General features: G+C 41.8%; 2 protein-coding genes across 4 annotated transcripts; both read right to left on the bottom strand.

Moving 5' to 3' along the window:
• LOC8075910 (glutaredoxin-C6) lies at nucleotides 3,418-10,260 on the bottom strand. Of its 3 annotated transcripts, none has more exons than XM_002446722.2 (6): nucleotides 9,964-10,065; nucleotides 8,188-9,028; nucleotides 6,412-7,751; nucleotides 5,266-5,380; nucleotides 4,949-5,177; nucleotides 3,418-3,904 (listed from the first exon to the last, which is right to left on the bottom strand). In XM_002446722.2, exons 3-6 carry the CDS (start codon nucleotides 6,858-6,860, stop codon nucleotides 3,714-3,716), a joined length of 984 nt encoding a protein of 327 aa, XP_002446767.2. In that variant the 5' UTR covers nucleotides 6,861-7,751; nucleotides 8,188-9,028; nucleotides 9,964-10,065; the 3' UTR covers nucleotides 3,418-3,713. The 3 variants fall into 3 exon arrangements, with proteins under 3 accessions (XP_002446767.2, XP_021318947.1, XP_002446766.1); XM_021463272.1 differs by having other exon boundaries at nucleotides 5,060-5,177; XM_002446721.2 differs by lacking the exons at nucleotides 3,418-3,904; nucleotides 4,949-5,177; nucleotides 5,266-5,380 and having other exon boundaries at nucleotides 7,413-7,751; nucleotides 8,188-8,286; nucleotides 8,940-9,028; nucleotides 9,964-10,260.
• LOC8075909 (isocitrate dehydrogenase [NADP]) lies at nucleotides 13,545-19,751 on the bottom strand. Its single transcript, XM_002446720.2, has 15 exons — nucleotides 19,351-19,751; nucleotides 19,230-19,273; nucleotides 18,999-19,108; nucleotides 18,221-18,258; nucleotides 18,069-18,146; nucleotides 17,903-17,956; nucleotides 17,723-17,824; nucleotides 17,546-17,631; nucleotides 17,362-17,465; nucleotides 16,220-16,288; nucleotides 16,027-16,142; nucleotides 15,103-15,137; nucleotides 14,729-14,871; nucleotides 14,461-14,583; nucleotides 13,545-13,850 (listed from the first exon to the last, which is right to left on the bottom strand). The coding sequence occupies exons 1-15, from the start codon at nucleotides 19,616-19,618 to the stop codon at nucleotides 13,757-13,759; spliced, it is 1,464 nt and encodes a 487-aa protein (XP_002446765.1). The 5' UTR covers nucleotides 19,619-19,751; the 3' UTR covers nucleotides 13,545-13,756.

Raw genomic sequence — 20,207 nt, 5'->3', positions numbered from 1 at the left:
CTCGTGCAGCTGTACCTCGCCAGCCGCAGCGTCGGGGACCCGCTGCGGTGCCGCATGCACCACGCCACCGACGTCTGCGCGGCGCACCCCGCGGTGCTCACGGGCGTGCTCCCGGCGGCGAACGACAGGTTCGAGTGGTTCTTCGCCGCGCGGCGCCCGCGAACGACGGAGCACGGCGGCGGCGACGATGGCATTATTGCTGCGCGCCCGCGAAGAGCAGGGCCGGGGCAGTACGTGCCGGCGGCGCGCCACTACTGGGGCGTCAGGGACGGAGAAGGCCGGGACGTGGGGTACCGGCGCGTGTTCCTGTACCGGGAGGACGACGAGGCGGCGCGGAGATTGTCGAGGACGGAGTGGTGGATGGAGGAATACGGCTTCGGGCCGGACTTCCCGTTTGACGACGAGAACGGCAACGACGAGGAGCTGGTCGTGTGCAAGGTGTACCTCAGAATGGCCCGGCGGTAGGACACACTCCATTCGCGCTGGCGCACACCAGCGTGCGTTGCGTATCATCTGGGTGCTACGAGCCTACCACCCAGGGGATTTCTGTGTACATACAGTTTCGCGCCGGAAAACTGTTCTGCAGGTTCCGACTGGCTTATAGCATACTCATCTTCGTTGGATTTCCGAAGGACTGAAATGCAGTGCAGGCTCAAAATCGAATATAAGGACCCACTGACAGAGTGACAGATATGCAGGTATTTCTAGAAGAAAGACGAACAGAGCAATGACAGTAGAGTTCACAACAAGCACCGTAATACGACTCGACTGATGATGTCTAGGCAGTTTGTACACAGGGATTCACCATCCCAGGATAGCATCTGACAACTGCAAGTTCAGCACTTGCAAAGCATCTTTATTTTAAGCACAGGAACGGTAACACAAATGTCAAGCAGTGAATTTTTATGAGCACAACACGAGTTAGGTTAGTTTGAGTTGAATTTGAGATTTGGCACGAACGATAAAGATGGCTCCTGATGTTTATATATGATATATGATGTCAAACATATGCTTAAGATGTATATCTGAAGTCCTGACATGCTCTAAGTATCATATAAACATCTAGCAAATACAGATCCAGTATACAGTAAAATAGATGCTAAGTCCAACTCAAAAATACAATTGTTTCAAAATACAAAATGCGACACAAATAACTAAGGCATCACATTGTCTTGGTCCACCAACCAAACGTGGTCTTGTTGAGCTTCTTCGTAGGTGGATAATCAATATCAGCATCAGCATCATTATCCTGCCCACCGTAACTGCCTGAAATTCCCTGCTCACGGTTTGATTAGGGAGCTTCATCTGAGTTTCATTCACATTAAATAGGTTGTCACATAGGCATTTTGAATGATATGGCCGCGTATTTAAGAAGAGAGAAAAGAAATAAGTTTCATCTAGATGAAACTCTCTTAGCACGATTACCAACTCTTTATTAGTCATGAAATTAAATGTCTATGAAACCATAAAATGAAACTCTCCATTAAGAATGAGTGTTTCATCCAAGTTTTATTTCATTTCACATATAACATGATAACATTAGAAACAACGCTGTGAAACCTGGTCTTAGCGCCACCAATCACGCCCCGCGATTTGAGCCATGTCACAAACCGTTCAAAATTTGCATATATAAATAACCCCAAACGGCGGCGCTGTGCCCCAACATTCTCGTAGTCAACGGTGCCCACACCCACCTGGATGGCTGGATATGACCACGGCGGCCCCGATCCTCCTGGCTGCGACGGTGGTGGCGCGGCCATTGTTACAGTGACGACGGCGGAGCTTCCCCGTGTCCCGAAAGCGGCCGTGGCCGCCCTTCCCCCCTCCTGGCGGCAGCGCCCTCTCCTTCCCACCCAGCGGTGGCGCCCTCTCAGGCTCTCCCTCCCACCGACCAGTTGTGCTCCCTCCCCTCCACCACGGCGGTCGATGGAGGGACGTAGGGGATGGTGGCGCATCGTGGCTTCCCCATCCTCCTTCCAATGACATCGTCGTCCTTCCCTCTGGCGTCATGGATCCATCGGGGAGGCATCGGATGGTGCCACGGATATTGAACGGCCCTTCCTTCGTAGGGATGGTCAGGGGCGGAGCCAGGATTTGAACATAGGGGGGCCGTACAAACCAAAAACAATCATGTGTGTCAAAATATTACATGACAAAGGTGTACATAGCACCAAAATAAATATTTGTGTTGCGATGCAAAAAAGCAAAAAATCTAAAAAAAAATAAAAGAGAAATTTAACTAGTCTCAGGCCTCTAATCTTCACCCGATCATTCTATTTCTTTGCCTAGGAAAATAATCACAATAAAAACAAGTAGTTAAACGGGAGCAAAATTAATTAGTACTAGATCCTAATATCAAATGATAAACAATCAGTTACATATCGTTTAGTCTTAGACAAAACGATCACTTAAACAGGTAAAATGGTCATTTAAATAGAAGGTTAAACGGAAACACCATACCATTGTTAGTGTTTAAAAGTTGAGTACAACGGGCTAAATGACCGTTTAGAGTTTAGACGAATAATGATAGAAACATAGGAGATCAAAAAGATAATAGGAAGACTAATGCTAAATAATATAGATCTCATTATTGGAGATCAATTCAGAAGGATTAAATAACGAAAACACTGATTTTCAATTAACTAGCTAATTAGAGTGTGTGGTAGGGGACAAACTGATGTTTGATAAGCAATAATAAAATAAAAGATATGAAGAAAATATTAGAAAGATCTAGATTCTATTTGTATAAGAAACTATTAGAGATTAATATGAAATAAGAATAAAAATCTTAGTACAGATAATATCATTAACTAGCTAATTAGATAATTAAACATCTAATATATGAGGTGTATTAAGAGAGTTATGGGAAGGTTTGGGGGTGCCAGGCCCCCCTCAGGCCCCCTTCCCTCCGCCACTGGGGATGGTGGCGCGGTATCACCGATGGCATCCATTCTGACCTCCCCTGTGCATCCGGTGCTTCTAGGTTCTCCTCTCGTAATGGATTCGATGCTTGCAGTTGCAGATTGAGGTCGAGGTTGATTGTTTGGGAGGAAACAAATCCATGTCCGTGTCATCAATTCTCCTGGCGGCACCTAAAACACGGCTTAGGTTCACATGCTCTTAAGAGAAACTAGCATAGATTGATGGATGATTTTTTTTGTGTGTTTGTCTAAAGAAGATGCTGCCGTTGTGCTAAGATGCCGAGATCGATCTGCACCTGTAGCGGCTAATTTTGTATAATTTGTTTTTTATCTCCGTTATGTTTATATAATTTTATATTATATAACTGCCAAGTCAAGGTCAGAGTTGTTTCCAGACAAACTATCTGAGTTCCTTAAGTGTGTTCCCTACTACAATAATTGACAAGGGAATATGTGGACAGACAGCCAATCCAACTTCCTTAAAGTGTCAAGTTCCTTAAAGTTTGTTAAAGGAAGAATACCGCATTTTCAATTTGACTTTTGTCAGTACAGACAAGGAAATTGTACAAGTGTATGTAGTACATGAGAAATGAAATAAACATCCACCTTGTTTACATAATCTACTTCCCTCCAAAATGAACTCAATTATATGAAAAACAACCTATTACATTCCATCACATAGAGTAATAAATTTGGGGATCCACGGAAACGCACTGTAGTATGACATCCTAGTGGACTTATGACCAACAATGAACTGATCGACCAACAATGAACTGATCACCTTTTTGGTGTTTAATTCGGTGGCTGCATGCAGGACACCGCTGGAAACGCGCTGTAGTATGGCATCCTGGTGGAGTTATGACCGGCAATGAACTGATCACCTTTTGGGTGTTTAATTCGATGGCTACACGCATGACACCGCTCATAATCCATTTTGTTTCTTAGCGTGTTCTTGATATCCCTCCTTATCAAGTGACACCCACCTACAAAAAGCAGCACAATTTCCAAATATTAATCAAAATAACCAACTGTATGAAACTTTCCACTTCTCTATTCAATATACATGATATTTAGTACTGAAAGAAAACTTAAATCCATGACAAAGTAAACATTTAAAGAAAAAGAGTATATTGAGCTTTGTTTCTTTACTCATTGTACGATATTTCTTAGATTGACACTAGAGAACATGACATCAATGTGAAGATTGCAATTGATTAAAGAGATGACCACAGACCAAGCTTTTCAGCAACTACTTAAAACGTTTTGAATTTCTAGATATCCAGGCTTTCAAAAAAGTAAATATATTAGAGATGCCATTTACACATCAAAGAATATGTTATCTCATTAAATAGCAGAACGTATCAAGTTATAAACCACCTGGGCCTATATGTAGAGAAGTATAGGAATCACACCACACACCCAATGTGGGGGCTGCTGGACATATAGCCACAATCACAATACAATACAAGGCAACTAGGCTATGGTTAATCACCATCCTAAAATACATGATCCTGATGGATCCTTTCCTAATACAAGCATTCCTAATGAGTCATTTCCTAATACTATAGGTTAATAAAAATAGTTTAGCTACTGCATATATAGTAGATCAAATAAGCTTGAATCGGACAACCTCTACTGAAACGCCTCTAGCAGAGGCACACAGATAAAATATCCCAACAGTACTACTATTCAAGATATATAGACACCATAACAAATTTATAGTTGCATGATTAAATTATATAGATTAGATTATGTTTATCCATCAAAGAAAAATTGTAAAAATATTTAAGATACGGAGAAATGATTAAAAATATAAGAATGCATGATCAAATTATATAGATGATGCATATTCATTTAAGATACTTGTCCAAGCAGCAATTTCACATTAAATAGTGGCATTTCTTAAGGAATTTCCTTGCGTAATTCAATCTGGCCTCAGCTCTAAGCCAGAAAATAGATATGTCCTAGCAAGATTGACAATTTAGGTTAACAATAAAGGTATGAAGCAAAGAGTTGTACCAACATACCATAACATGAATCATCAATGGTGCACACATTGAGGACACGCATAGGCTCAGCAGTTTCATCTACCTGAAGCTCTGGAATAAGCATGAGTTCGGCAAAGAACAGCCTCTTGCCTGTAATGGAGTTGCTTTGACCCTCAGGGGCTGCAGTAAAGTTGACATGGGCAAATGTCTGTCCATCTACCTCAGCGAAGCACTTAGATAGAAGCACAGTTGCCATCTCAAATTTATGCTGCATTATTTTTAGAATAACTGATGAGTGGAACATGACACCGAAGAGATTAAAAGTGGCAACAATGCAAAGCTTTACAAAAATGCACCGTTCTCTTGGAGTTGTAGTGTTTAAGAGCAAGAGTAGCAAAGTTTCGTGCTTGAGGGCAAATCTCACGCCCAGCAAGAAGTTCTTCCATGTACTCAGCGCTCAATTGCTCCTCTCTGCACATGAAGGGGTATGATCAGTTAGCTAATTTGACCGGTAATAGAGTGTTAGCCCAAACTGGGAAACATGGTAGCATGGAAAATGATCAATCTAAAATGCAAAAGGTCCACAATAGTATGAATTAAAGTACAAATTATAGATCTGGAGAATATATGTAAAATACCATTGCAATGGCAATAGAGTTGGGAAGTACCAATATACAATTGCAAAAAAAAAAATGAGTTGGAGGATACCATTGTGAAGCAATTTAAGCTGGAGGATACCATTGCGTCAGTTTGAGTGAAATGCTAACAGGAAACAAACAAAAGACCTAAATGCCCTTGAGTAAGGCTAGTTACACTAGTTGTGATGCATTACAAGTTTCAGCATAAGTTAGACAGTTATATGAATTTGTGATGTGGATCACGAACAAAATAGATTTTATTCACTTCTCAATGTCACATAAATATATGATATTTTACAAATTTAAGTCATTGAACCAATAAAATAACATACTTTTTATATGAATTCATATAACTCATGAGAAAGTAACATAGTCACATACACATACAAGTTCCATAATGAGGAGTGGTGGCTATATAACATCATATTTGTGGTTTTCTTTGTTTAAACAAGCACAATTTAAAGCTTATATTAGCAAGATTTTGTAACTACCCTTAAAGAAGCACGAAAAATCTTGCTAATATAAGCTTTCAATTGTGCTTGCTTAAACAAAGAAAACCACAAATATGATGTTCTGTACAAGCTTCTGAAATTGGTTGTAATTCTTCTAGTAGCAACAACTGGTGTTGAGAGATTAATTTCTGCAATGAGTCATGTGAAAAATAAGTTGAGAATTAGTATTTGGGGTCAATATATTTGGAATCATTGTTTACATTTCTTAAGCACGACTAAGGTGACGTCATCAAATGCTTCAAGGAACACAAGAGTAAGACACAAACTCAGAAACCTCTTTTTTCTTTGTTGGGTATTGATAAAAAAGCAGTCAACACATGGCAAGAGGAAGAAAAGGCATCATAGTTCTTACTGCGTATCACTGGGTGGCGGCGTGGGGCGGATGGTGACCTCGTCGGTGGCCATCCAGCGCATATACCCAGAGAACTTGGCCTTGTAGGCGCGCCAGGCGGCTAGGTCTTCCTCCGATAAGCCGGGAACATCGTCCGCCATATTCTCCAGCTCCTCCGCCTGCTTCAGCATCTGCTGTTTCCCCCTCTCCCTCGCCTCCAACCACTCTTTCGACCCCACCGTCGCCACTATCAATCTCGGATGCGGTTGCGACGGCGGCCGAGTGGCAGCCCCGGGGCGTGCGATCCTCCTCCATCGGCCGGGCGTCCTCCGCCTCGCAGTCGCCGTAGCGGACGTGGCGTCATGGGAGGACCCAATCCCCGAGGATTCGCCCATCCCTGGGGCCGCCAAGCCCGCCACCAAGCCATCGGAGCGTACCGGAGCAACGTCGGCCTGATCAGGAGAAGACATCGTCAATCGAAGGACACGTGGCACGGAGCGGAGGGTAAGGCCTAGGGCGGCGGCGGCGAGGCGCCTTCACTTTTTCTCTGCGTCTGTTCCTTTTCTTTCCGTCTCGATCGATCGCTTCCGTGGTTCGGTTCGGCCCCGTAGTCCATGTCCATCTAGTTATTACCTCCGTCCACAAATAAATGCACATTTTACTTCTTAAAGAGTCAAATTTTTTTAAATTTGACTAAAAATATATCAACTAATATCAATATTTATATCTACAAATAAGTATATTTAATATTCAATCTAATAATATATATTACATATGATAAATATTAGTATATTTTTATATATTTATTTAGTCAAATTTAAAAATGTTTAACTCCTGATGTGTACTACTGTTAGCTAATTTAGATTAGGCTCTCCCATTCGGACTGGCGCCTAAGGCGTGCTTTGCGTATCATCTGGGTGCTACGAGCCTACAAGTATTTATGTGTTAGTGGTTCTCATAATCCTTAATCCATTGCAGTTTCACGCCGGAAACTGTTTTCAGGTTCCAGTTGGACTACAGCATTTACTCATTTTCATTGGATGAAATGCAGTCCAGGCTCAGATATGCACGGACGGAGTATTTCTAGAAGAAAGACAAACAGAGCAACGGCAGTAGAGTGCACAACAAGCACTGGGATACGACTCGACTGATGTCTAGGCAGTTTGTACACAGGGATCCAACATCCCAGATAGCATCTGACAGCTGCAAGTTCAGCACTTGCAAAGCATCTTTATTTTAAGCACAGGAACGGTAACACAAATGTCAAGCAGTGACGGTTGTCTTTGAGGTAGAACCGGCGATGGCTCCAGCCTCAGTCAGCAGAGGCACCAGCTTCCCATCATTGTTCAGTGCCATAGTATCTGCCACAGAACAGATTAACATGTCAGGTAACTTCAGAGAGAAGATGACCTAGCAGGTGTACATGTTGCGAAGTCTTGCTCTTGTACATATCAATATATGCATTGTCAGTAACTTGGTAGTGGTAGACAGGGATTCACAAAGTCGTAGATTATATGCTTTGGGCCTTGTTTAGTTCCGGAGAGCGAAAAGTTTTCGGTACTGTAGCACTTTCGTTTGTTTGTGACAAATATTATCCAATCATAAACTAACTAGGATCAAAAGATTCGTCTCGTGATTTACAGCTAAACTGTGTAATTAGTTTTTGTTTTTATCTATATTTAATGTTTCATGCATGTGCCACAAGATTCGATGTGACGGAGAATCTTGAAAACTTTTTGGTTTTCAGGGTGAACTAAACAAGACCTTGGTGTGCAATTGTATAAAGAAGAGGCTCACCATCACAGCCGCCAATATGCTTCCCATTGATGAAGACATTTGGGACAGTCCTCTGTCCAGTCCACTCCTTGAGGGCATTCTGGAGCTCAGGCCCATCACCTAAATAGAACAGGTTAGTGCAGTAAGAGTTATGAAGCACAGAGAGACCCACTAAATGTTTGCCATGAGTGGTAAACTCAGCAGCAATAGTAATTTGTGCTTGGGATTGGAATCCAAATATTTCAGCTTAAAAGAATGTGATATGGTCCAGTAAGTGAAACAATACGACACATAAGACACTGCAGGTTAGCAACATGCAGCTTAGCATTTGGCACTATATTTATCAGGTGATTTGTTCTTAGTTTTTTTTTCTGATGACAAAACAGGAGGGAAAATTTATTTATATAGAGAGCAAAGCTGTACAAATATTTGCAAAGGACTGTACAAAGAAGCAGCAAAAAAGAAACCAATGATTTGTTCTTGTTATGGCCATAACCAGTGTTTCTCCAGCACCTAACCAAGTGGAGATCATTTAAGCTCATGCCATAAGGACCAACCAAATCACCAACTTGCATAGAAATTCAATTGTGCCACAATCCATTATGGTACTTGTGTACTAAATATCTCATGTATAAGCTCTTATAAACATTTTATAATTCAGCAAAACAACACCAAAAACATCCCAAGTTTTCAGCTAGCGGTAATACCTAAGTACAATCAAACTATGAATTGCATAAGTCACTGAAAGCACGAACAAATTTAAGTGCACTCACTTTCCACATCCAACTCAATGGCCTTGTAGCTTGCTCCCAGCTTCTCAAACAACTGCTTCACACGGACGCAGAAAGGGCAGGAAGTCTTGCTGCAGGTAACCCAAAATGCAAATCAGCCACAGAGGTGAAAATGGATCGAAACAAAAAAGGCACAGAGCACATGAATATGGATCAAAACAAAAACAAAAAAAAAGGTAGAATACAGTGATAGATCTGCCTCAGATTTATCATTGATGAGGAGTGACAAGGTAACCATGCTAGCAATACATCCAGCAAGTGTTCCAACAGAGAGCTATTCTCGCTACAAACAAAACTATAAAAATAAACAGCAAGGACTTCATCAAGCAAATCTGCAGCCCACTTAGATTTGTTAGGGCTTTGGATAAACCCATTCCCTCCCAATACATGTGGACTGAAGAGGGAATGAACTAATTTCCCTCCCAATCCCTCGTAACACACTACAATCCACGTCGGTAATGGGTTTATATCAAAACAGACCCTTAGTGCCTTTTAATCTAGAAAAGGATCCTCCTGCATCATTTTTGTAATCCATTAGCAGAAGAATTTCAGACATATACTCATTGATTGATTGGAGTACAAACGTGAATGATTCCTTCGTGTAACACATAAGATAGGTACGACCCTAATTCTGCATTTTCCACATTGATTGGAGCAAATCTGCGAGGAATCGAGGGTTAGAACATCTGTAATGAAATTGACCTCTACAATAATTATAAATTCCTTCGTGTAACTTCCTCGCATCACTTTAAGTCTCTAAGACTCGAATCAATCTAAGAGATGAACAAAGAATATTCTCGCGGAAGGGGAACAGAAGAAGAATGCGCTTTACAACTCATACGGAGGGGAAAGGACGACTGAAAAAAATTCCCCCAGCTTCACCTCTCCCCCTTTTTATTTGTTTAGGATTATTATATTCTCGAAGCCTAGCCTACCTTGTCTAGTAGCACTGGTTCATGGTGCGCGTGAGAGGGAGAGGTAGGAAGGAAGTAAGGGAGAGAGAGACCTGAAGACGACGAGGGGAGCGGAGGCGACGATCTCCTTGGCCTTGGCGAGCGCCATAGCTCTCGATTCCGGGTTGGATGATGAGGAGGAGGCGATTCCCATCTCTGCCGCTACCCGTCCTCCTGTCGTATTTATAAGGGGGCGCGAAGAAGGGCTGCGGCGGTGCGGTGATGGCGTGGTGGGGTGGTTGTAGGGAGTAGGTCCTCGTGAGTCAACTACGCGGGCGAGGGCGACCGGCGAGGGCGAGGGCGAGGGCGAGTCCGCATCCGATGACCGCCTTGGCACGCATCCCACGGTGCCCACGAGTAAAGATGCTCCACCACCCAACCAACCTACGAATGCATACGATCCCAAATTAGAAGACATTTAATTTTGAATAAAGTCCATCACCATATTGCTTATCTTATAAGCCGTATTTTTTCGTTCAGTGTTTTTCTCTCATAATAAATTAGTCAACAGTATTTTTAGCAATAACTTTTTAGACCAGCGAACAGGCTCACATATGTCATTCTGATCCCTAAACTCGCAAATTGATTCTCAAACTTGTTCGTCTGCGTTCATCTCGGTCTCTAAACTTGTTCAATTATATCATCTTAATCCCTAAACTTAAAAATCATCTGTATAGGTCCTCAAATTTATTGAGTTGTGTCATTCCGGTCCATAAACTTGGTTTTGAGTTTTATCAAGGTCAAGACAAAGTGATCTAAAAACTCTATATAAAAAATGATTCATAACTTTTTCATATAAAATTGAATGAAGACAAACTTTATATCAAAGTTGTAGTCCTCAACACAATCTACAACTTTTCATGTGCTAATTAGGTTATTAGTTGTGCTAACTATCACATTTATTTTAAATTAGTGATTTTCATTGTAAAATTAGCATTAGTTCATTTTTATTAGTGTATAATTAGTAGTTATTATTTTTACATAATAGATATAATTAGACAACTATTCAAATCTCATCCACTTCCATCCATCCAACCAAATTAAAAAAAGGCTTGTCCTATCCATCTAACCAAAATATCCTTATCCCAATATTCATAGATCGTCATATCCCATCTAACTTCATCTTTGAACCAAACACACTAAATATTAACTATATATATAACTATTCCCTCTTTACAATATGGCCTCTTTATATTAATTAGATAGGTCATCCAAATAGGCCATGCAGTAGAGAGGGAGCAGTTATTATAACTAATATAGGTAGTCTAATAGGAACTCTTTATATTAAATTAAAGCTAATACAATACTATATTAACTATACTAGCTATAACTAGCTGATCTACTCAAATAAAATCACTTTATATATTTCCATGCTCAGACAACTTTGGCTAAAACATCTTCAACAACTTTTTCTTAGATTCACCCTCTGAATCATCATTTAGAGAGATATTCTTTCTAATAAAAATCACTCTTCATGTCTCTTTGCTCTCCAACAACCTATATCTTGGTCAGTACTCCGAAGAGTCAACTTTGCTTTCTATCTTCGAAGAGAATAAATCATAAATAAATGATGAAAATATTTAGCGGGGCTCTGGTTTTGACTTGTCACAGCCTTACAAGGAGCCTTATCAAATTACCATCTAAAAAATGTTCTCTTACAAGGCCCCAAAGAGCCAGAGCCGAAAAATATAACTTCTCCCGACTTCTCTTCATAAATTGTGTACAAATTATTACAAAACTACCACAGAACTCATTTTTACCAAATGTTTTCAAAATAGGTTCAGCTTAATTAGAGAAGTTGCTCTATTAAGAGGATCCAGAGTACTTTTAGGAGCCAAAACCATACCAAACTAGCCCTAAATGAGTTTTTGGGGAGATTTTTTTCATCAGAATCTCTATTCCCAGAGATATGTACAGTCTGGGAGTCGCTCTAATAATTACCCAATCATGGTGCAGTCATCTGCCGTAATACACATCGCAGGTACCATATCGTATTATCGGAATATTATATGCAGAAAGAAGTATTAAATTGGGCCTAAATTACATACTGTTCAGAATTAACAAGTACTCCCAACTGTAAAATATTTTGATTTTCCTAGACATACTATATATAAATCTAAATGCACAGTACAAGTCATGTATCTAGAAAAACTAAAACATCTCACAATTTAGAGTAGACTCAGTGGCGGAGCTCGGTCGAAAATTTAGGTGGGGCACATTAGGACCATAATTTTTTGAATGACAACGTAATATACAGTATATAGGTGGCAAACTTATATTAATTTAAGATGATAGTATCTCTCATTAGAAGATAGCGATGCATATAAACTCAATATAATAGTCTCTTAATTCGACAAACGCCAAATAAACTAGGGACCAGTGCTAGGACCTCTCCCATGGCCACAGCTAGCTCCAGCGGCAGTCACCTATTTTCTACCATTTGTCCATCTCCCACCGCATCCTCTATAGTCCATATCCTTGATGGTTGTTGACCTGCTGGACTGTGCCTTGCATAGTACTGAGCCGCTGACGTAGATAGGCACCGTATCGGCAGCCTCCAGCCCGGCAGTCTGGTGCAACAAGGGGCACCAGCAGTCTGGTGCAACAAGGGGCACCGCGGCAGCCACAGCAAGGGCAGCCCTGATGGCTAATGCGCGGCCGGTGACAAACTGATGCGGTCAGGGATTGGGGGATCGAGAGCTAGGCAATGACCGGTGATTCTTCGATGTTGGGTTGATAGGCTCTCTTCTCCCATTGGACCTTTGGTCTTCGCTGATGTGTTCCTAGGCCTCTCCAGATCATTTTTATTTCAGTCTAGCCAGGAACCTAGACGTGCCGCCGAAGGCTGAATGATGTCGCTCGACTGTCGAGCTTGACGAAAAAGACAGTGGTATAGGAGGCTCCCGTCGGCACAGTAGGTGGGGCAGCTGCCCCACCCTGCCGTATGGGGAGCTCCGCCTCTGAGTAGACTGATTAGGCAAGCAGAAAATTCCCAAAGAGAACACGGACTCACCATACTTCAGGTATGAAGTGTGCATCAATATGGGCTTATTTTAGAGGTGTTTGGGACTTCTCCATAAACTTCACCACGGAGCAGCTCCAAAAAAATAGAGTTTATAGAGCACCTCTTTAGGTGCTCTCGTAACTCAACTCTTTAAAAAAAACTAGAGTTTGTGGAGCACCTCTTTAGGTGCTCTCACAACTCAACTTTTTTTTCTGGAACAGAATGCGTGAAGCTAAAAACCCTTTGGCTAAAAAACGTAGAGTAAAGCTAGTCCTAAACACTGACGTTGCCTCTCAAGCAGCTCTGGAAAAAAAGAAGGCCAAAGCAGCTCTGCACCTTATTGGTTGGTTGGTAGACCAGGCAACGATCCTGGCGAGGTCCTGGGCTCCTGGCCAGCATCCGACCAAAATCAATGACCTCAAAACGTTGCATAGGCAGCCATCTAACCGCAGGCAGACCAAATTTGGTTGGTTGGTAGGCCAGGCAACGATCCTGCCCACCATCCGTCCAAAATCAATGGCCTGAAAACGTTACCTGACAGGAGTAGGCAGCCATTTAGACTGCATGCTTGTGCCTGGCAGATTTTCAGGGTGCTAAGCAAACATGTATATCAGTCTCCAGATAAAGTTATGGAAAATGAAAAATAACACGAGTCAGTCTGAACTAGTAATGTATTAAACTCAATATCGCCCTGAATTCGTTGATCAACAGGCCATTATATACCCAACTTTAGTTGAAACAAAAAAAAAATTGAAATCTGATCCATCTCGCCATCTCTATCAAAATGTGCGCTGAATGCACAATGAATCTAGTTCATTCAGTTTCAGGCTTCAGGTTCAAGATTACACCATAGTTGGTAATTGAATCTTTCCTCGCAGCTGCTGTGCGACTGCATCGATGAACTCTTCGGTGCTCAGGTAGAACTCCCTTGTTACCCTAGCAACAGCAAAACTTTCAGGTTTATGTAATCAACTCGTGATGTAAAATAGCACAGCAGAGGCAACAAGTCACGCTCTAAACAAATAAAATTTCTGTGTCTAGAGCCAGGGAAAATAGCACGATAGATCCAGTGACACCACATGGTTAGCTATTGGCTATTGATATATAGCTTAAAATTCATTACACTTGTGTCCATTGCTTACAAATTCAGAAAGAGGCATCTGTAAGCATGAGAATTACCATGTTAAGAAAGTAAAAAAAATGCAATTATGCAGAAGATTTTGGTCTATAATCATGCTGAGGAACAAGTAAAAGATATGGATCCTTTATAATATAACTGTTTGGTCCTTAATGCAATTCCAGTAACACGATCTTGATGCTTGCCTTATGTTAAGGCTAATATAATTACAACCCATGCAAAGCTATATTCTAACTGTCTTGGTTTTCACTTTTCAGCATCAAAGGTGATGTATATTCCTTAATGTGACATTATCATTTTGCTGTCCTATCAATAAGCTTCCACTCAAAATGGTATCAGCAATTTGAACATTAAGTTTATGAAGACGAAAAATACTGAAGAGGTATATATACATATAAATCAGCTTACTTGGGGCCATGGATAAGAAGTGCAAGGTCCTTAGTCATTTTCCCAGATTCCACCGTTTCCACACATGCAGATTCAAGTTTGTGTGTGAAATCCAACAGACTATCATTTTTATCCAGCTTTGCCCTAAACAGACAAAGATAGCATTGTTGAATTAGCAGGAACACAAGTTGACCAGCAAACACAAATATAACATGATTCAGTTTGTTCATGTCCATGGTTCCACAGGTCATGTGGAAAATTCACCGTTTACTCCAACAAGAGTAATCACCTGTGTTCTAGTCCACGGGTCCAAGCGAATATAGAGGCAATACTGTTGGTACTTGTCTCCTGTCCTTTCTGATGTAGCCTGAAATGTCTAGTGACAGTCCCATGAGCAGCCTCAGCCTCTAATGTTTTCCCATCAGAAGACAACTATAGAAAGAAATTATCAGTGAACAATCCAATATAATAAAAGAAGATTAGGGACATATATGCAGCCTAGTGGTCTGGATAACAGGGATGTGCCATTTGAGGCCATGGGTTTGAGTCCAAATTCCTGTTACTTAAATAAAAAATGCACAGCTCATCCTAGTTTCTGCTATTGTTTTTTTTTTAATTTTATGCAATGGGTTCTGCATCGGTGTAAAAGATAACACAACGTACCAGCACAGACGTCATCAAACCCAGAGAACCAAAACCTGAAACAAGCATTCATTATAAAAAAAAGCATTATCAGAAAAAGGATACATGGAAAATAACCATATTGTAACCAAGGATGCTACCTATTATCACCATGCAGTTTCATGAAAGGTATAATCGTGTTATCTCAATTAAGGCAGTATATTCAAATAAAAAAATCGTATGGCGACTCCTTATCCAGGCCATTGCCTGCAGTTGCTATGATTTGTATTAACGGAAGTTGTCTTCACGTCAGTACGGTCAAAATTTTTCTACCACGCAGAGTGCTGGTGGAACAGTGCCCAGAGGGGAAAGCAAAAGTTGAAGGGAATCACCGGCCCGTCAATTCTCTCTCCTCACTTCTTCCACACCACACCACACTGTAAAGTCTCTCTAGTCTCTACTTCTTTTAGACAGAGTGCTGCCCCCTTGCACATAGCAGGACCACCGCTACAGCTCGTATGCCCTGTTGGCACCCGCAAAAGCAGCAGCCAGTGCGTTCCCCCCACGCCTGCAGGAGGACTTGCAGCAGCGGAGGTCTATCAGCATGGCGGCGCCGGAACCCGAGTGGCCCCCACTAGCACTGGTGGGGGACAGCCGGGAGAAGAGCAAGCAGATGACAGAGGTGGACTTGTGGCCATGCATTGGGCTCAAGCTTTAGTGACGCGCTCTGGAGGGCCAGAGGCAGGCGGCACAGAAGCCTGTCAAGGTCTCCCCTAGGTGGAACTTTTTACTGAACCATTGGAAAGTCAGTTGCCATTTGTCTCCGTCTGACGTTGATCTGACCGACAGAAATTGATGGTCTAGAAAGGGGTGGGGGGGCGGGGGTGGGTGGAGGGGCAACCCCCCTAGGCACAAAAACTGTTTTGTATTCGAATTTGCAATGACTGGAAAGGAACTTGAGCAAACCTTGGGCAAGAAAATCGCTCTGTACGTCTCCGTCATAGTTTTTGCATGCCCAAACATACCCACCATCACTTTTCACAGCATAGGCCACCATGTCATCAATCAACCTGTGCTCATACCTGCATGTGACATGTAAAGATTGTTTGACCTTTGAGAAAAGCTATCATAATCAAAATCTGGATAAATTAGCACAAACCATATTGAGTTTGCTTCAAACTTCTCCTTCCATTGTTCTTCATATACCTCCTGGAAGATGTCTTTGAACCTATATAATTCATTTCAAATTTGCAAATGTCAAGATTGGTCGACTGGCTGGTCTAGTATAACATGATTAGCTCGCTGCAGTGGAGTAGTTTCATTGAATAGGTCATAAGGCAACCAAGAAAAAATGAGAGCAGTCAAACGCAGATCATCGAAAGACATTTTGCTTCCCATCTGAACCCTAATGCCCCCCAAACTAGTCTGTAGGTTGCAAAAAGGCAGGGGAAAAGCAACTGCAATGATACAAATGTAATGTTAAATATTCAGTAGTAACTTCTTTTTAGACGATATTCAGTAGTAACTTGACACTGAGGGAAATATCATGTCGATAACTCATTTGCCTACATACAATGCTTCTAAGTAGCACAACTGTGAAGGCATATGCTTGCTGGTCAGCTATGTCAGACCAAATGTTTGCTCATTCACAGTCCAGACTTCAGAGAATAAGATCAAACTGTGTATACATTCCTAGAAGCAATAGAGGGAAGGGTCCTTGGTAGTCCTTGAGGCTGTAACAAAGTATGATATAACACTATAACAACAATATGAGGGGAAAAACATACTACAAGAAGAGAAGGGTGCAATCAAAACCTTGCATTTCAGTATATTTGTACTGAGATTAACAAAGGATTGAAGGGGAATTATTTGGAAAGTGTCATTGCCATTAAAGTTCAGTAGCAACATGTGCACATCACCATTTTTGGAAAGTGCCATCAAATGGAGGTCATGGAAAGACACTCTAGCCCCCATCTGAACCCTCCACACAGAGACTTGGTAGTATTTTATATTGTAATAAAGAGTCTAGTTAAAGAAAAATTTAAAGGGGAGATCATAGTGATAAAAAATGCAATAATAACTGTAAACTGAAGAAAATTCACAAAGGTAATAAGATTTCCTACAAATAGTGTTTTCTGATATCATAACAGTGAATCCACACATTTACTTGTCAGACAAAATGCTTCAGATTTCAGAGAGAAAGATGAAACTATGTATCACAGAACCATCATAAAGAAGGGTCCTTGAAAGTCCTTGAGGCGACAAAAGAATGTTTAAAGATCAAAGGATGGTGGTTCCTACCTGCCGTCATACTTCTTCAGGATTGTATTTTTGGTGCTGAGATAGAGAGGCCACTTTTTCGAAAGTGCCATAGCCATAGACGACTCAGCAAAAGCCCTAATAGACTAAAAAGAAATAGGAAGTTAGGATACCAGTCAAGGGAAGATAGCAATTAGCAACAAGTCCTATCGATGTTCTACCATACCTCATCCACATTGTACATTGATAATGCCACACCAGGTCCTTTAAAATCATAAACGTCCAGCTCCATCGGGTCAGCTCCATCAGGCACTGATTTTTCAGTAGCAACAAAGAACATATTAGGAAATTACCATTAGCAGACCTTTAACAGAACAAAAAAAAGTTGTCAACTGGAGCTCACCAAATACCATCTTTAGCTTTCCTGGACCATTAATAATCATATCAGTAGCTCGATACTGGTCACCAAAAGCATGCCTTCCTATGCAAATAGGTTTCTTCCAACCTAAAGAATGAAATGTCACTAATTTGGCAACTTTATTATCTGTTGCATTGAACACACCATACTGTACTAATCACTTACCAGAAAGAATTCTTGGGATGTTTTTACACAAGATAGGCTCACGAAAAACAGTCCCTGCCAAGGGATGGATGCTAAAATTTAGCTATCAAAGATCTAGGACATTTCATATAATTTCCAGTATGTTAAACCTTATATTTCTATAAATAAGAAAGAGCAGAGAGTAAACCATTTAGAATATTCCTTATTGTGCCGTTTGGACTCCGCCACATAGACTTGAGTTTAAACTCTTTTACTCTAGTCTCATCTGCATATAAATAAATGCACCTTAATGCCCCAATATATAATTGAATATGGGAAACCAAAGTTGAAGGGACTTACCAGGCGTAATTGTTGCACACTTAACAGCAACATTATACCTGTTGAGGCACAAAACAGGATGTTATCAATGTGAAAAGAATGTACAAAATGATTTTATATGTAAAATTGTGTCGTGGTACTTGAAAGCAAATGAAGTTCACAGAAGATGCAGCATGATTCTGAGACGAACTATAATTAATAATTAGCTCCAGGACACTAAGATTGTAAATCATGATCACCAGAACAATAGTAGAAGAGTTGACAGTTTAATATTTAGATAGCCAACCAAAATTTAGTGATTGGGTGCTGGGTAACACCACTACACAAGAATGTATTACCAGAAATGAGTACAGCATCCCTATGTTACAGAACAAATTACAAACTACAAACATTGAAGACTCTTTAGTATTTCCAAAAGGCAAGGACTTATCCTGCCATTGAGAAAATGCACACCACTGTAGATATTTGATAGACTCTTCATGGAAAGCTATCAGAGAAAAGCAAGCCAGGAACTTTAAACTCAACACGTTAATGTTGATGCTTAACCTTCTAATAGGTGCAGGACTGCAGGTAATTGTCATGCATGCACGATATTCACATACTCTGAACAATTATTCACGATTAAGCAATATGAATGAAGAAATAACGATTGTTGAGTCAGTTAGATGATTATGCCCCATGAAAAGCTCTCAAACCTTGTTCCTAGATGCTCTGGCGACAAAGTTACCGACAAGAACAATAATTGGGTTAACATCAGCCTAATCCGGACCCCGAGGGGATAAACAGAATCAACACTTACTTCAATGTAGCCTCGGCACTCTCGACCGTGACCTCATCATTGGTGGCATCGCGATTGAGAATTCCAAGATCATAGTACTTCACATCCAGCTCCAGGTACGGGAAGATGAGCTACACACAGTTCGATCCCATACCACCTCACGCACATCAGCGAGCCATCAAGTGATCAAATTATAGGTTACTATCGATCTCGATCGAGAACAGCAGAAAACAGTATAGGAATTCCACGTACCTTATCCTTAATCAATTTCCAGATGACCCGCGTCATCTCATCCCCTGAAAACAAAACAATCCATAAGCTTATCCACACGCCTACGCAAACGAAAGGGTAGAGGGGCGGGAGGCCCACGTACCGTCCATCTCGACGATGGGGTTCTGCACCTTGATGCGGCTCTGCTCAGCCACCGCGGCGGCGGCGGCGTAGCAGCGGAGCGAGGCGCCGCGGAGCACGCGGGCGCTCCCGGGCACAGGGAGGCGCGCGGGAAGCAGGGAAGGGAGGCGGCCGCCGCGGACGGGGTTTAAGGGGAGCAGTGCTTTGGCCGCGGCGGCGGAGCCGGAGACGGAGGCACGAGCCATGGTGGGAGCGGAGAGGAGGCGGCGGGGCAGCAGCAGATTGCGCATCCCACGGGCGGAGCGCGTGAAGGAGCACGCGGCGCGTATGAGGCGCGCCGGTGAGGGGGAGGGGCGGAGGAGGCCAGGCGGGGCCGGCGCGGGCGAGAGGAGCGTGGCGTGGCGAGTGGCAGCGCTGGTTGAGCCGGAAGGGAGAAAACGTGCCCGAGTCTACAGTTCAGGCAGGCCGCAGGCGTCCAGACTCGAGTGTGTCCTTTTTTTTTTTTTTTTGGGTGCGTCACCGTTGTCTGCTACCTGGTGCTGGTGCCACGAGCAGTTGTTTTGGATTTTTTTTTTAACCCTTGTTTTGGATTTTCTTTAGCCGAATTTTGGAGGATCCTAGTCCTATTGAAAAGTTTCCTATAATATATTCCTCTATCAATTTTAGAATATAAAGGATTAATTAAAACCTATAAATTTTCTTGGACTTTGATGTAAAACACGAAATCATATGAAATTTAAAGGGAAAAAACGAACATGGTCCTTATGAAAACTTTCTTTTGTTTCTACATTTTCTTTAGATTCCTGTATCATATGAATTTACTTTTTGTAATTTACTCACTCCATCCAATAATATTTGCACATCTATCATTCAGAAAAA

The sequence above is a fragment of the Sorghum bicolor genome, chromosome 6, assembly GCF_000003195.3.
Source record: "Sorghum bicolor cultivar BTx623 chromosome 6, Sorghum_bicolor_NCBIv3, whole genome shotgun sequence".
Lineage (NCBI taxonomy): Eukaryota > Viridiplantae > Streptophyta > Magnoliopsida > Poales > Poaceae > Sorghum > Sorghum bicolor.
Note: the sequence above shows the minus strand (reverse complement) of the source record. Positions and strands in the feature narration are given on the sequence as shown.

Excerpts from the sequence above, each read along its gene's own strand:
- LOC8075910 (XM_002446722.2), bottom strand. The coding sequence starts at position 6,860 with ATGTCTTCTCCTGATCAGGCCGACGTTGCTCCGGTACGCTCCGATGGC. Across the intron at positions 5,381-6,411 it reads CCGCCACCCAGTGATACGCA|AGAGGAGCAATTGAGCGCTG; the intron begins GTAAGAACTATG and ends CTTCATGTGCAG. Across the intron at positions 3,905-4,948 it reads CATTGATGATTCATGTTATG|GTGGGTGTCACTTGATAAGG; the intron begins GTATGTTGGTAC and ends TGCTTTTTGTAG.
- LOC8075909 (XM_002446720.2), bottom strand. The coding sequence starts at position 19,618 with ATGCGCAATCTGCTGCTGCCCCGCCGCCTCCTCTCCGCTCCCACCATG. Across the intron at positions 19,274-19,350 it reads CCCCATCGTCGAGATGGACG|GGGATGAGATGACGCGGGTC; the intron begins GTACGTGGGCCT and ends TTTTGTTTTCAG. Across the intron at positions 16,143-16,219 it reads TTTGAAGCAAACTCAATATG|GTATGAGCACAGGTTGATTG; the intron begins GTTTGTGCTAAT and ends TGTCACATGCAG.